The sequence below is a fragment of the Cygnus olor genome, chromosome 1, assembly GCF_009769625.2.
Source record: "Cygnus olor isolate bCygOlo1 chromosome 1, bCygOlo1.pri.v2, whole genome shotgun sequence".
Classification (NCBI taxonomy): Eukaryota; Metazoa; Chordata; class Aves; order Anseriformes; family Anatidae; genus Cygnus; species Cygnus olor.
Window position 1 is genome coordinate 177,436,043 of NC_049169.1, and position 14,647 is coordinate 177,450,689.

Consider the following 14,647-nt stretch of genomic DNA (forward strand, 5'->3'; position numbering starts at 1 on the left):
TTCAAGACATTCACTTTGGATTTGCACAGTAATTGTAGGTCAGATTGGTTGCTTTTAAATATTTTTTCTCTATCAGTTTCCAAAGAGAGGTCCTTAGCAGTTATTCTATCAGATTGAACGATGTTTTCTTTTTTTTTCTAGTTGAACTAAAAAGCATAGTTGCATTCATTGGAGAGAGTATATTTCTAGGGGCCTTTCTCCCTTTTGTCAGGGGTAGTAGAAATTCTGGTATCTGTATTTTTTCCTCTAATATCTGCATCTTTTGTTCTGAATAGGTATCTACCTATCATGTACAAGAGACGTTATTTTCTTTAGAAAAATCTGAACGCATCTAAAATTTGTGATCTTAATATGTTGCTTTTTAGAAACAGTTCTGGGATTATACATGTTCTGGAAAATAACATGCATTAAAAATAAACATCTTTATTTTTATTATTTTAAAACTTAACGCTTTCAAATTCTTTATTATTATTATTTATTTATTTATTTTAAGTTTAAATCCCTGTTGTTTTTACCTCTTGGCTGTTTCCTCATATCTCATTCCCCTTTCCTCTGTGTCTCGCCTTTCTGCTTGTTCTATCTTTCTTGTCCCCATTTTCTGTACTGGTGAAGAGTATTGTATTTTGTAGAACAGAATGAGCCATAGGAAGTGAGAGCAGGATACTGCTTTAAGGATCTAATATAAAATACGGTATTCTTTGTTCTACATTGTTGTCATCACCTTGTGTGTAATAATTGCCTCGAACTGTCCTTGCATTTCGTTAGTCACAAGTTGGCAAAAGCCCACCTGTATTGTGGAGCACATCCTGTTGTCGTGTCGTAACCTTTTCTTGTGAAAAATTCCTGGTGGTGCCTTGTGCTTCTGACCTAAGTGGGAAGCACAGAGCAGTTGTCATTTCAAAGCTCAGAAATTTTTTGAATAATAATAATAAAATCCTGAAAACAATATCAAGGGAATTTTTTAAAGTAAAACTCTGCATGTTATTTATCAGAAATGTTAGTAGAAGTGGTCAGTGATAGATGGGATGCAGATATGTTTATTACAGTAGTTGGTTGTATCCACATACCTCAGAACAATACAAGACTCAACATAAAGGTGCCATGTACCCTATTTTCGTTTAATGGTTGCTCATTAGTATAATTGGTCTGTCAGTAACAAACATAGCTGATTCTAACAGGCCACATTTTCTCTCCAGTTTGCGGTTATTTCAGAAGTTCGACAACTTCCGGATTCTTGTATGTGGTGGAGATGGAAGCGTGGGTTGGGTGTTGTCAGAAATTGATAAACTCAGTTTGCACAAACAGGCAAGTGTGTATACTTATTTCCTTCACTATACTTTTGTATGCTTAATCTTCCTTAACTTTGTTCATTCTCGTGTTTATATGGACCAAACTCAGCAGTTCTGTTAAATGAAAATTTTCTGGGAAGTAAACAGGGTAAGTTTTACCTTGATTACACATTTTGATTTACAGGCTTTAGACATCAGCTATGCAATTGACATTGGTTGCTTGAAATAACAAGCATTTGTAATAGTTTGCACTTTTTCTTTCTAGTTTTCAATAGTAGATTTGCTCCTGTGTTGTGTTTCAGTGTCAGTTAGGAGTGTTACCCCTTGGTACTGGAAATGACCTTGCTCGTGTCCTTGGTTGGGGAGGATCCTGTGATGATGATACACAACTTCCTCAGATTTTGGAGAAATTGGAACGAGCCAGCACGAAAATGTTAGACAGGTAAACTGAAATGTGTATATACCTGATTTACCATGAGATTCAAATTATATTTGTTTGGTTTTCTGATGGTCTAAATCCATCTTAATGGATGGAAACTTAATCACAGAAGCACAGAATGGTTAAGGTCAGAAGGGACCTCTGGAGGTCTTCTGGTCCTTCTGGTCTTCTGCTCAAGCAGGGACACCGAGGTTGCCCAGGACCATGTAGAAAAGTCCTTGTCTATATGAGGGTACAGATACTAACGATGAGGGAGGTTGAAACAGTAATTGGGACAGATCTTCACTGTCTGTTTCAAATTGAAAAGTCAGGGAGGAGGGTGGCTGATGAGACTTGAAAGTGTTTTGCCCAAAGATGAACAAAAAGAGACTTTTTTTTATATAGCTGATGAAGCTGCACAACTGTCTGTTAGTAGAATTTATAAGCATTAAGAAATTGCATAGATTCAAAACCATTGTGGGCAGTTTTACCAACTCCCTGCATGCTATTAAATACTATTAAAGGTAGCATCTTTATTTTGGAAATACCTGAGCTTTGTTTCCTTGGGTGTGAGGACAATTCGCATGATGCGCCTTCACTCTTGTATGCCTGAGGCATTAGCAGCTGTAGACAAGAAGCTGGGCTAAGAAGATCTTTGGCTTGATCCAGTGCTGCTATTTCTATTTGTTGTGGCATTTTCTTAGTCAAAAAAAAGTGATCTTCCCACTCCTGGTTTTGTATGGTAATTCCAGGCTATCTATTTCCATCTACAAAGCAAAGGAACAATCCTGATTTAAAAAAAGGTCTGAGAAGCTGGTGGTCGTGTCATTCTAATGGAGATGTAATGCTCTGCTTTTGGGATGAGTACACATATGTGTGTTTGGTATCTTTTGCTCAGTTAGTTTCCTGCATGGGTATTTCTGTTCTTATTCTAGCTACAAAAAACTTGAGTCTTATCAAACGATTGCTTATTTATTTATTTTTAATTAAATAGAGAATCAAGTCATTTTTTATTTTAAACAGTTCTGCAGGCTATTAGATCATTTTACAGCAAAATATATAAAGTGCTTGTAACTTATCTTTAGAAATAATCATTGGCCTGGGCATTCTGGAGTATGCATAGATTAAGTCATGTGTGTCTTCTGTACTGAAAAGTGCTTAGTGTCATTCTTTCTTGCTCTAACTTTAGTAGATTGGCTCCCAAGGCCATCTGCAGTGATTTTTTTTTTTTTTTTTTCAGCATGCTTAGAAGGATGTTGATATTAGTAGTTTCATACTACCCATGCTGTAGAGTACTGTCCTTTACCAGGGGAAAAAGTACATATGTCAATGAAAATACTTCACCCTTTGCTTTGTTCTCATGCCTTCACCCCATAGTTGAGATGAAAAGCTGATGATAAGTTAGAGCCTTTTCTGCAGGAGCCATATATATATTTTCTTTTGACTTCCATGGTTATTTTGCATGAATTCTTTCATACCGCAAATGTTTTCCTGGAGTCTCCATTAGCTTCATTGAATGTCCCATGATTTCTTTACAAATAAGATTTATTATCAAGTCACTAACAAAAAATAAGAGTAATAAATTGTCATTGGTTTTAAATATTTCACCCTTGTTCATTCAGCTTATAACTAAAATGTAAGTTTTTGTTTGTTTGTTTGTTTAAGAAGTTGTTCTGTGGTGTGACAATGAATTTGCTTTTTGTTGATATGTTGGAGAAGAGATAATACTCCAATAATCTGGAAACATAAAAGCTGTTATGTTCCTTTTAGGTGGAGTATAATGTCATACGAACTGAAATTACCAGCAAAGCCTTCTATTCCTTCAGTCACTGCAGAAGAAGAGTCAGAGGAATGCCAGGTGAAGTTTTACTTTTGATTATTATTATTTTTTCTTCGTGTACTTAACTTTGAGCTGTTGGGATGGCAATATTTGAAATATAATTGAAGTACTTGTGTAAAAAAATAGAAACAGATATTTTCTGATCTGCTAACTCAATTGAATTCATATCTACACTGCGTGTGTATCAAATAATCAGGGTTTCTAGTTCTGTATTATTTGCGAAAAAAGGACAAAGCAACGGAGTCCTCAGCAGAGCAGTCAAAAAAATTTTCTTCCTGTAGACATGTACTGAAAAAGCAAAATGTTTTCTACTTACCTTGAATTTGGAGTAAGCTTTGAGAAAAACATTTTGAAGGCAGTGATTGTTATTCTGAAAGAAAGAAACTGTTGTAAGAAAGAGAGAGCTTGTACAAGTGAGTTAGATCAGGCAATACCACCTAATGTTCTCTTTGTTCTTTTGGAGAGCTTGAAATCATGTGCGACCTCAAAGAAAAGCTTGGTATATCTTTAAAACTAGATTTGTGTTTGTACTATCTGATGAGGATTCAATTTTGAGGGAGAGCGAGATGCTTTAATCAAATTAATTGGCATAGAAAGACTGATTAAAAATGACAAAATAATATATTCCTGAGAAATTTAATGCATATCAACTTTAGCTCAAAATTACTTGAGAAGCAATAATTAATCAGCAAGTTCGTGAATAATTTAATGATTCAGGCTGTTTTAATTGGCAGGGAGGTTATAACCTTTGACAGCTTGCTGGATATAGAGATGCAAAAAGACTGGGGTCCTACTGGCTGTGATTCTAATGTGGTTGTGGGTTGTTTACAGTGTCAGCAATGTGGATTTGAGGCTTTATCTTCTCTAGTGTTGCAAGACTCTTAACATTTACAAGCGTATCTTTATCTCGTAAAGTACAAAAAAAGAAAAAAAAATACATGTTCTCATTTGTTCCGGCTTTGAAATTATGTTTAGCCCCTCCTGAAAATAAAAGTAAATGGTTATCCAAAACCTCTTGTTGGAAGATTGGTTCTGCAATCTATTAATCTGAATTGGAGAAAGGTGTTTTCTTTTGAGTACCCTGTTTGTTTCCTATTTTAATGTTTTTTGCATAATTTATTGATTTATGATATTTAAGAAAATAATGATTAACCTTTACAGTAAGTAATGTATTAAAATGTGGTTCAAAAAGCAAATAAAAACATACATCCAATCCTTTTCCTTCTCTTTCCTTGAGTTTCAAGAGAATTCTTTCACTTGGTTTGGTACAGAAGACTACTGTTGTTTAAACATCAGTATGTTCATTCTTAGAGATTAGGTGTTTAGGTATTGTTTTTCCTCCCTTGATTCTACAACTAAGGCTGGTTTTCAGGAGAAAAAAAAAAAAGAAAAAAAAAGATTGATATATCTGCCTGGTAAATATAAAAAAAGAGACATATATCTATACATATCAAGGGCAAAAAACACATTATGAGATTTTAAGAGATTCTTAAAGGAAGCCATCAAAAGGTTTCAGAATTGGAGTTATTTGTAGCTTTAACTCTGGAATGTGGCTGGAATTTTCTCTTAAAAATGAGATCTGGATCCATGCCTATTTTGAGGCAGGATATAGTAGTGTGTGAGGATGTGATTCTGATCCATTCTGAATCTTTTCTTTAGCATTACAGAATTTAACTCTCGTGGGTGAGAAGGAAAATGCACAGATTTTGTTCTCTCAAACAGTTTTGTAAAAAAAATAATTAAGTATTAACCATTAAAGGATTGTCTTTGATAACATCAAAGACTTTGCAGCCTTTGTCAGTAGGGCTACTGTGGGGAGTAAGTTACTATTTGACAGTAAGAAGAAAATTCAAGATTATAACCACAGATATTTGACTTCTTCTTAGACAAGTTGCTTAGTTTCAGGGAAAAATTGCTTGTTTTGGAAAAAAGGGGAATTAAATTATAATAATATAGTATGTTATAAATCTGAAAAGAAGGTAGATTGTTTCTATCTCATGGGCTATTTTTAGCCTAGAAATAAATTACTCTTTCATCTACAGGAGAAAAAGAGTTGTCAATCAAGTTATCAGATACAGTGTTTTTGAATATTAAAAATTTGGTATATAAAATATAGTATGCAGATAGGAGCAGCACTGCCAGCTGCTTGCCCTTGCTGTAGTTATGCCATGGAAATCCTGCTATTTTTGGAGGTGTTTTTTACTCACTGGTTGGTGTTAAAATGCTGAAAAGTGTGGAAATGGAAATCTTCTTTCCTCTCTGTTTTCAGATATCTGCTTATGAGGATTCAGTTGCTGCTCATCTTGCAAAAATTCTCAATTCTGATCAGCACTCAGTTGTCATATCATCTGCCAAGTGAGTTGGTTGTTTTAATGTACAATGTATGGGATGAATCCCTGTGAAACATTACAGCCATAATAACCTTCTGTATAAGCCCAATTTTCTCGTGGTTGGCCCAGCTGGTTTGGCTTAATACATGTCGATTTATATGCTTTTGAGTGGATGTTTTCTTTGCAAAAGTTCTATATGGTACAATTGTAATGGATATCTTAATACTAAACATGTTAGTGTTTAAAAAAAATTATATAAAGTTATTTTAATACACTCAAAATCAGCATGCAGCTTAAATATGAAACTGTTACTAATGCAAATATGTGACCTACTTCATGTTACATTTTTTTTTTGTTTTGTTTTATGCATATCTGTATAATTAAGAGGACAAACAAATTCACCATTGAGAAGCAGAATTTCAAATTGGTCACTTTGCTATAGCTGCCTGTATCAATTCAATAAACAGTGGTCTCAGACAACAGGGTGTTTTTTCTGCGACCTGGAACACTTAAAAATTAGAGAGAATTGCTCTACAAATCATGAATATCATCTGAAATCAGAAGTATTCTGTGTGTACTTCCTCCTAGAATCTTCAAAAATACATCTGCCATTACATTTTTTTTCCTTCTGCTTAAGTTAATAAAATTTTATTGTTAATTAAGTTAATAAAATTTCATTTAAAAATCATACATAGTGCATGTTGAAAATTAAACTGCAGAATTTTATTATTGCTCCAAATTATAAACTGTCTGTATCTTGTTAAATCTCACTATTTAGATTATGTAAAGTAAATTTCAACCAAATGAACAGTACTAACCAATTATCCACACTGTTAGTAAGGTTGCAGTCTGTCTGCAGTGTAGGTAATAAGAACCAAGTCTGTCTCTGATTTACACAATGAAAATTCATTTCAGCCGCTGTAGTTTATGTAGACATGCCTCCGGGTCAGCTGTGGTTCACCAGTATGAGCTGGGCGGCAGGATGTGTGTGGCCATCCGTTTTCATCTCAGAAGTACTCCATTAAAGTCATTAGATTTTCTCCATGGATTCTAGGCTTCATCTTCAGATGGGAGTTTGCAAGACTGTTTGAAGTTAATAAAGTGAATGCAAGTTTGATAACAACTCTGGTATGGAAGGTTTACAAGCATGGGAATTGATAATATTAGTCATGTTCATTTCAGTTCTTAGAAATAAGAAACTGACTTAAATACAATGTGTGCAAAGGCTTAAATATAAAGGGAGAAAGGTTTTGTTTTATCACTTTGATTTTGCAAGCTTTGGAGAAGAGTATCATTTACTTTGCGAGTATGAAAACAGTTCAAAACATGAATGGTGTTTAACAGTATGCATATAAATCAATTGCCATAAGAATTTAATATTCAAAACATATTTATTTTATCTCATTTGATTTCTCCTCTCTCCTATTATTGCCAAGAATATTATGTGAAACTGTAAAGGACTTTGTTGCCAAAATAGGGAAGACTTACGAAAAACCAGTGGAAAATGCAGATGAAGCTGATGCCATGGCCATTAAAGTAAGACTATGACTATTCTCAGGGTTAAAGGTGTGGGTTGTTTGTTTGTTTTTGTTTGTTTTGGTTTTGGTTTCTATGGGTGTTTAATTTTCAAATGGCTTCAAGACACCCAGCTTGGCTTACATTTCAGCCAGTGACTGTAAAATTCTTCTCTTAGTGCATAGAACAGTTATTTCCAAAACATCTTTTCAATGTAAGATCTCTATAAATTTTAGTTACTTTTTTTTTTTTTTTGCCTTCATAAAACACACAGTAACATACATAGAGAAAAATGGAAATATTTTGCATTAGGATTCTTACTTTTTGTCTGAAGTGGATTAAGTTACCTACAGAAAAACAGTGGACCAAGAGTATGCTGGGAGAATGAAGGGAAGAGAAGTTATAATGTTAAAAATAACAGATTAAGATGCAAATTGTAGAGATCATGTTGCAAAAACATTGAAAAAGACAGAAGGGATCTGGTTTGAGGCACAAAGCTTATAAGAGCTGAAAAGAAAAGAAAAGAACAAAATCACTAATAATCCCAGAGTCAGGAAATGTACTTGCCAAATGGCAATTACTTCGTGAGTCTTGTTTCTATACTATTCTGTGTACGTTTTAGAAAATGTATCTTCTTTTTCAGTGTGCCAGGGCAAAACAGTATTGGTTTCCTTTCTTTTAAGCACAGCAAATTCCCTCTTTTCCAGTGTACTTACAGAGAGGTACTGCTTGGTGAGGGGTAGAGATGTTTGACAGTGTTTGCTCAGTGCCAATTCACTTGCTTAAATGTACAGGTGTGTAGCAAAACAACAACAACAACAACAACAACAAAAAAAAAAAAAAAAAAAAAAAAAAAAACAAAAAACAATAGTATGTATTCTCAGTCTAACTGCTGGGCATGTCCCCATCATTTGTCCAAATTTGAGTACTGAACGTCCATAACTTGTTATATTGCTTGGTATGGAGAAATCTGTGGTAGTTCTGTCTGTAGTGTTGGACTTCCAAAGAGGAGTAAGATCTAATCCGCACCCTAATTAGGAGGCAGGCTGAGTTTAGCACAATGTGTTATTTTAGTCAGAGTGTAGCTTTTGTGGTTATAATTGCTGCAAACTGGCTGGGTGTTGCAGGGTCTGTCTACAAAAAATCATGCAAACTGACTCATAATTTGATATACAAAATGTTGAACCTGAGTTTGGATTTTACACAATTACGTAGACATGTAGATACAACTTTAAATCATACCACATGGAGAATTTAGGTCCGTCCCTATAACATGGTACTTAATTTCCTCAAAATGTTGACGTTCACTGCTATTTGGTGTATGTATGTTCTCTTCCACTTTGTCTTAGTGTTCAGAGTTAAATGAGAAGCTAGACCTGTTGCTCCAAGCTCTTCACACAGAAGCCCAGGCTGCTCCTATTCTCCCAGGCATCACTCCCCACATTGTGGAAGAAGAAGGAGAGGAGTTTTCAAGTGAGGAATCCTTGTCTGAAAGTAAAGAGCAATTAGCAGAGTGTGTTGCAAAGTCTTCCACCCAGAAACTCTTCAAACCAAGAGAACAGTTAATGCTCCGGGCAAACAGCTTGAAGAAGGCTGTGAGGCAGATCATTGAACAAGCAGAAAAAGGTGCGCATTCATCTTTACTGATTATGATGCTTTTTCCTCCCCTCCTCTCCCCTCCCCTCCCCTCCATGAATTTTAATAATTAAACTTGATTTCTGAATTCTTACATCGATAAAATCATATGCCTATTACAAGTTGCAAAGACAAGAAATGTGTTTTGTTTTAGATGCTGATGACAATCTGTATATATGATTATATATTTGTGCATGTGTGTGCCCATATACAAGTGTGTTTCTTTGGTAACTATTATTCTCCACAAAATGAAAATTTCTGGCAGAAAAACATCAATAGGCAAAGGCAATTACTAGAATCTTTTCCACTGAAATGGCAATAGAACCATATTTTTTTAATATTTTAAAACTTAAAGCTATGGAAAAAAGAAGCTCATATTCCATTTATTCAGATTTTCATTAAAGATCATTAACCTTTCTGTCATTTTTTTTTAAATAAGCAGTTGTGGATGAGCAGAATGCTCATAGTGAAGAACAAGTGAACCAGTCCCCTGTAGAATATAGCAAAGAATTGGATGAATCCAAAGAAGAGGAAAAAGATGAAGATACAAAGGAATGTGAGTCCCAGTCAAGTGAGTAAATTAATAATAAAATCATTTTAAATTATGTAGTCTTCCTACAAAACCAGCATAGTTGGTTGCATAATTAAAACCAGTTTGATTATTTCTATTGTTTTTATATCACTTTCTGAAAAATATCTTCTTTGTTTATAAAATGTTTCTGGTTGTTGGAATGCCTTGCATTGCATGCAGTAGGAGAATAGAACTTGTGTGAAAGCTTACAGCTGTGATCGTCCTTTCTAATTCGTCTGAGAGAATATTTTTCCATGAATATATTATTTGCCAGATACTGGCATGTTGTTACACTGGAAGCTAGTCACAAACTTTTAGATTTGGATAAATAACAGTTGAAGGAAAAATGCCAGAGAAGATGAACAGTCTTTTGGAACACATTTGCGAAGCTGAAAAGGTTACTTGTTGGGGAGAGAGGTGCCTGCATTTAATCCAGCGTTTGTACTAATCTTTTTATATGAACCTGAGCCACGACTAGAACCTACAGAAGAGTGGCAATAGCATGTCTCAGTCACAGGCATTTTAGGGCATATTACAGGAATTTCTGTCAGTCATTTCTGTTGAAAGTGCTTCAAATTGTGCAAAACTGACATACTTATTCATTGTACTGACAACAAAACTGCGATTCTCAGCCGGGAACTAACCTTGAAACAGAGTTTTTTGGAACTGAGAGAATGCATATTTAAGTATTTTATATGAAGTAGAACAGCTTAAAGCAGGAAAGAATATAATAGAAACATGGAAGCCTCCTGAGAAGTGGAAGTATGAAGGTCATTCCCTCTAGTTGTCTACTCCAAAGCAAAGATATGAAACCAAGTCTTTAACGTCCTTGGTGTGTCCAACCTTCTGGCTTGTGTGGCAAGTAATATTACAGTCACTACCTCTTCTTCATGCATCTTTTGCTCAAGATTGAACCATTAAAAAATAATAGTAGAGTTTCTGCATTCGTTCAATTTCAATTAGAAAACTAAAAAAAAAAAAGATAACATGGAACACTGTTCCTGTTGTGTTTGTTGAGCAGCTCCAGGCACCAAGGCTAGGATGGTTATGGATGTTAAAAGGTAGTTTAAATTATAACAAGTGAAGAATCTAATTTCATTTTTATTAAATGACTTATTACTGTCTGGATCCTCCTTCAGAGGAGCAGACGTAAATAGTTCAGCAATACCCATTACAAAATACTTTCAGAAATTAACTAAGTTAAGTCATTTAGAAATGGACTGGCCAAAGAATCAGGAAAATGAAGAAAAATAGCCTGATCTTATTAATCTTTCTAGGTAGCCTGTGCTATCATCTTTAAGTACCTACACTTTTGCAACTTTCACAGCTTCTTCCATAGGCAGAGGACCACTGTCAAAGAAGGGCTTTTAGAAGCACCTCAGTGACAAAAGGAAGACTATTGGAAATGTGGGCCCTCTCCTGAAGGAAACGGGGGACCTGGTTACCCAAGACACTGAAAAGGCCGAGGCACTGAATCCCTTTTTTGCCTCAGCCTTTACCAGCAAGACTGGCCTTCAGGAATCGCAGGTCCCAGAGGCCTAGCTGAAAGGCTGGGGCAAGGAAGATGTGCCTTTGGTGGAAGAGGATCGGGTCAGAGAACACTTGAGCAAACCGAACATTCGCAAGTCCATGGGCCCTGATGGGATGCACCCAGAGATGCTGAGGGAGCTGGCAGATGGGATTATGAGGCAACTCTCTATAGTCTTTGCTCAGTTATGGCAAATCGGAGAAGTGCCTGAAGACTGAAGGAAAGTAAATGTCACTCCTATCTTCAAAAAGGGAAAGAAGTTTCCATCTGAACATCAGGAAGCACTTCTTTACTGTATTGGTGATGGAGCAGTGGCACAGGTTGCCCAAAGAGCTTGTGGAGCCTCCCTCCTTGGAGATCTTCAAAAGCCACTTGGACATGATCCTCAGCAACCTGCTCTAGCTGTCCCTGCTTGAGCAGGGGGGTTGGACCAGAAGACCTCCAAAGGTCCCTTCCAACCTTAACCATTCAGTGATTGTGTGGAAGTTACTAGGGCTCCTTTTCATTAAAAAAAAAACCTTGGGTCCTCATTCCCAAACCAAGTTGTTAGTCCAGCTAGTTCCTTGTGGCTATTGGCTGCTGTATAGCAAGTCACTATACCAAGCTATGCTTGCTTTCCAAGCTGTACAGCCCCTTAACTGCTCTGTCCTTGTTCAAATGAACTGTATCAGCTATTCATGCCCAGGTGTTCTGCTTTCCAGTAGGAGCATCATGTGTCCTCACCGTGGGGCTTTGTAGGTGATTTTCAAAAAAGGAAGACAGCATTTATGTGTGCGTAGCCCATGCTGGGTTTTAAATTGCAATTCAAAGTAACCCACGTTCATATTTGTATCAATAATTGTACAAAGCAATTGGAATATTGAGTGATCTGAGTCCAAAACAACTTTCTTGGAAGGAAGCATTTTCATAAAAGTAATAGCCTATTTTGTTGCATAGTGTTTGGTTGCTGTGTGTGAAATAGTTTTTATAGAATAGTATTTTCACTTATCTCCTGAAATAGCAGAGTAATAATTCCCACATTCAAATGATAGGGAAAGAAATATCTCTTTCATGTTTCATTTACAAAATCTGCCAACGAGTGGCTGCAGTGAAAGAAGAAAGAGCAATTTGTCTGTGATGCCTCTTCTTCTGCTTGGTTTTGGCATCTAGCAGAACCAGCCAGAGGTTGTATTTGGAAGTTGCCCATCACAAATTTCAATACTGCTTTTTGTGTTCATGTACCAAGGTTATTCAAGAGTCTCAAGCTGCATAATAATTTCAGGAAACCTGTGTTTTGCTAGGGATGGAAAATTCAGTCTGCCACATTACCAAAGTGGGCAGTGTTGCACTGCATGTGAGGTTTCAGGAGAGAACCTGAGAGTCATGGAGAAGCAGTGCCAGCTGGTGTACAGCAAAAGTCAACCTGTAGATATTTAGTGAGCAAATTCCTGTGGCAAAATAAGCTGCCAGAAAAGTTATCTGGAATTTGCCTCTCCTATTACTCAAAGCCACACCAAATTGCCAAGATGTGATGTCTTCTTGAGGCTCTGCACTGAAGTTGGTGCTTGTGTCCATAGCTCCTACCTTAGAAATGCATCATTAGTTCCTTGGGGCTTCTGTTGATTCAAAATCTCATATTTCCTTATCTCCAGGAATGGATTTTAGACTTTGTCCAATGGTTGTCTCTTCATAGTTCTCTTTCCTCTAACCTTTGTTATAGAAATCAGTGTGTGTTGGTTGTCCAATTTCAACAGCAGCTCACAGAGGATGCTGGCGCTAAGGATAATCCGGTCCTACTGCCATTAATGTAAAATAAAATAAAAATATATGTTTGTACATACATTTATATAAATATATATAAAAAAATTGTTTCTTGGTGATACAACTTCTGTGCTTATTGGGGAGGCGTGTTATACTTCATACATCTGAAATGTGTGAAATAAAGTGTATATTAATGCTGTCAATGGGAAATAGGTGTTTAGGGAGAAAGCATGAAACATGAATTCAATTATCCACAATGAAACATTAGTTTTACTCATTAGGGCTCAGTTGTTTTTATCAGAGCATGAACAGCAAAAGTTTATCTTTATTGCAGTTATCCCCATGAGTCTGATCTGTCAAATAAAGAGCAGCTGCTCTGTTGATTTTCCTATTTAATATAACTGCCTTGTTCCCAAGTACAGACAGAACAGTCTGTATGAATAACATTGTGAATTTTTCAGTAGCATTATGAAAAATTGAAGTTAATTGTGTTCTGAATATTATATTTTATCCTCTGAGATTACATTCATCAAATGACCAGAAATAATATTTTTCCATATGTTAGTTACCTTCATCTAAATATTTAATGACTCTGGTTAGATCTAACTAGCCATTTTAATTTATTTTTTAACATTATACTGCAGTGTTTTATCTTGCCCATATACAAATAGTTGTGCTATATTGTTATCATGCAATACTACAACATTTTATGATAATCACTAAGGCTAGTTTAAAGGTGTTAAGGTCAGAAGGCACTGTTAGACCCCTTGGTCAGACCTATATAAAACAACCCAAAATATTTCACCTACTCATCTCAGTCCTGCGTCTAATAATTTCTGCTTGCAAGTCATCCAGAAAGATGTGTAATCTTATTCCTGAGATACAAGAAGATGAAGAATTTACCATTTCATTGACTGTTCCATGCTAGATAACCTTTTTTTATAAAAAAAAAAAAAAAAAGGAAAAAAAGTGAATGACTAAATTATGGCCTGAACTGATTTGAATACAATTTATAACCCCTGGTTCATGTCATTACCTTTGTCTTTAGATTTTCCTGATGTGAATTTTCTTTCCGTTAATATACAGAATACTTACATTACTCTCAGGCTGAGTTATCATGATTGACATAAGCTGATCTGTCCCCCTTCTGTCACAAAGAAAAAGGTTATATATTTCCCCTTCACACCACTTCCTGGTGGTAATTTTGGGGCTAGTCCTAATCTTTTCTTTTTTGCTGAATTAGTTTTCAGGTGTTGAGAGGAAAATTTCAGATCACCTTGAAATCATTTCATTTTTTGAGTGGTTTCAGTTGGTCAATGTTGAAGTTGTCCTAAGTTGAAGTATTTTTACGTGTGAGATAATTTGGAGCAGAAGTAGACAAGAAATATCTGCCTATGATCATCTTGTGTGCAAAAGCTTTCTGCATGCACATGGAAATGCTGTGGCAAAGTGTTCAATGATACACAAACTCTCTTCCCTGGGGCACCAGATTCTGTTGATGGGGCTGACTTTCATGAAGATTAACTTCCCTAGGCTGGAGTAGGCACTGGGATATTCTGTCAGTCAGTATGAAACTGGAAAGCACCTGAAGTCAGCCCTCTGAAAAGCCTGTCCTTTTCCATTACCTACAGAGGCAGCCCCTGGGGATAACTGGCCTCACCAAGCTAGTATTTCGTTTTTGTCAAAATCTTCTCTTACCCCTTTTCTTCCCCTTCTTTTTCCTGAGCTGTTACCTGCCTTTGTCACCAACAATTTGATCAGCTACTGAATTTTGTGATGTG

General features: G+C 35.9%; 1 protein-coding gene across 12 annotated transcripts in view; it reads left to right on the forward strand.

Annotated features, from left to right (window-relative positions):
• The window catches only part of DGKH (diacylglycerol kinase eta), a 193,421-nt gene that overhangs the window by 137,490 nt on the left and 41,284 nt on the right, over positions 1-14,647 (forward strand). For 7 of the 12 annotated variants that reach the window (XM_040541214.1, XM_040541225.1, XM_040541288.1 and 4 more), the window contains 7 exons: positions 1,197-1,305; positions 1,592-1,731; positions 3,478-3,565; positions 5,817-5,902; positions 7,314-7,413; positions 8,742-9,018; positions 9,467-9,598. In XM_040541214.1, the coding sequence (XP_040397148.1) occupies positions 1,197-1,305; positions 1,592-1,731; positions 3,478-3,565; positions 5,817-5,902; positions 7,314-7,413; positions 8,742-9,018; positions 9,467-9,598 (932 nt within the window). The remainder of the gene's footprint in view (positions 1-1,196; positions 1,306-1,591; positions 1,732-3,477; positions 3,566-5,816; positions 5,903-7,313; positions 7,414-8,741; positions 9,019-9,466; positions 9,599-14,647) is intronic. The other 5 variants (XM_040541242.1, XM_040541272.1, XM_040541258.1 and 2 more) reach the window with 1 other exon arrangement.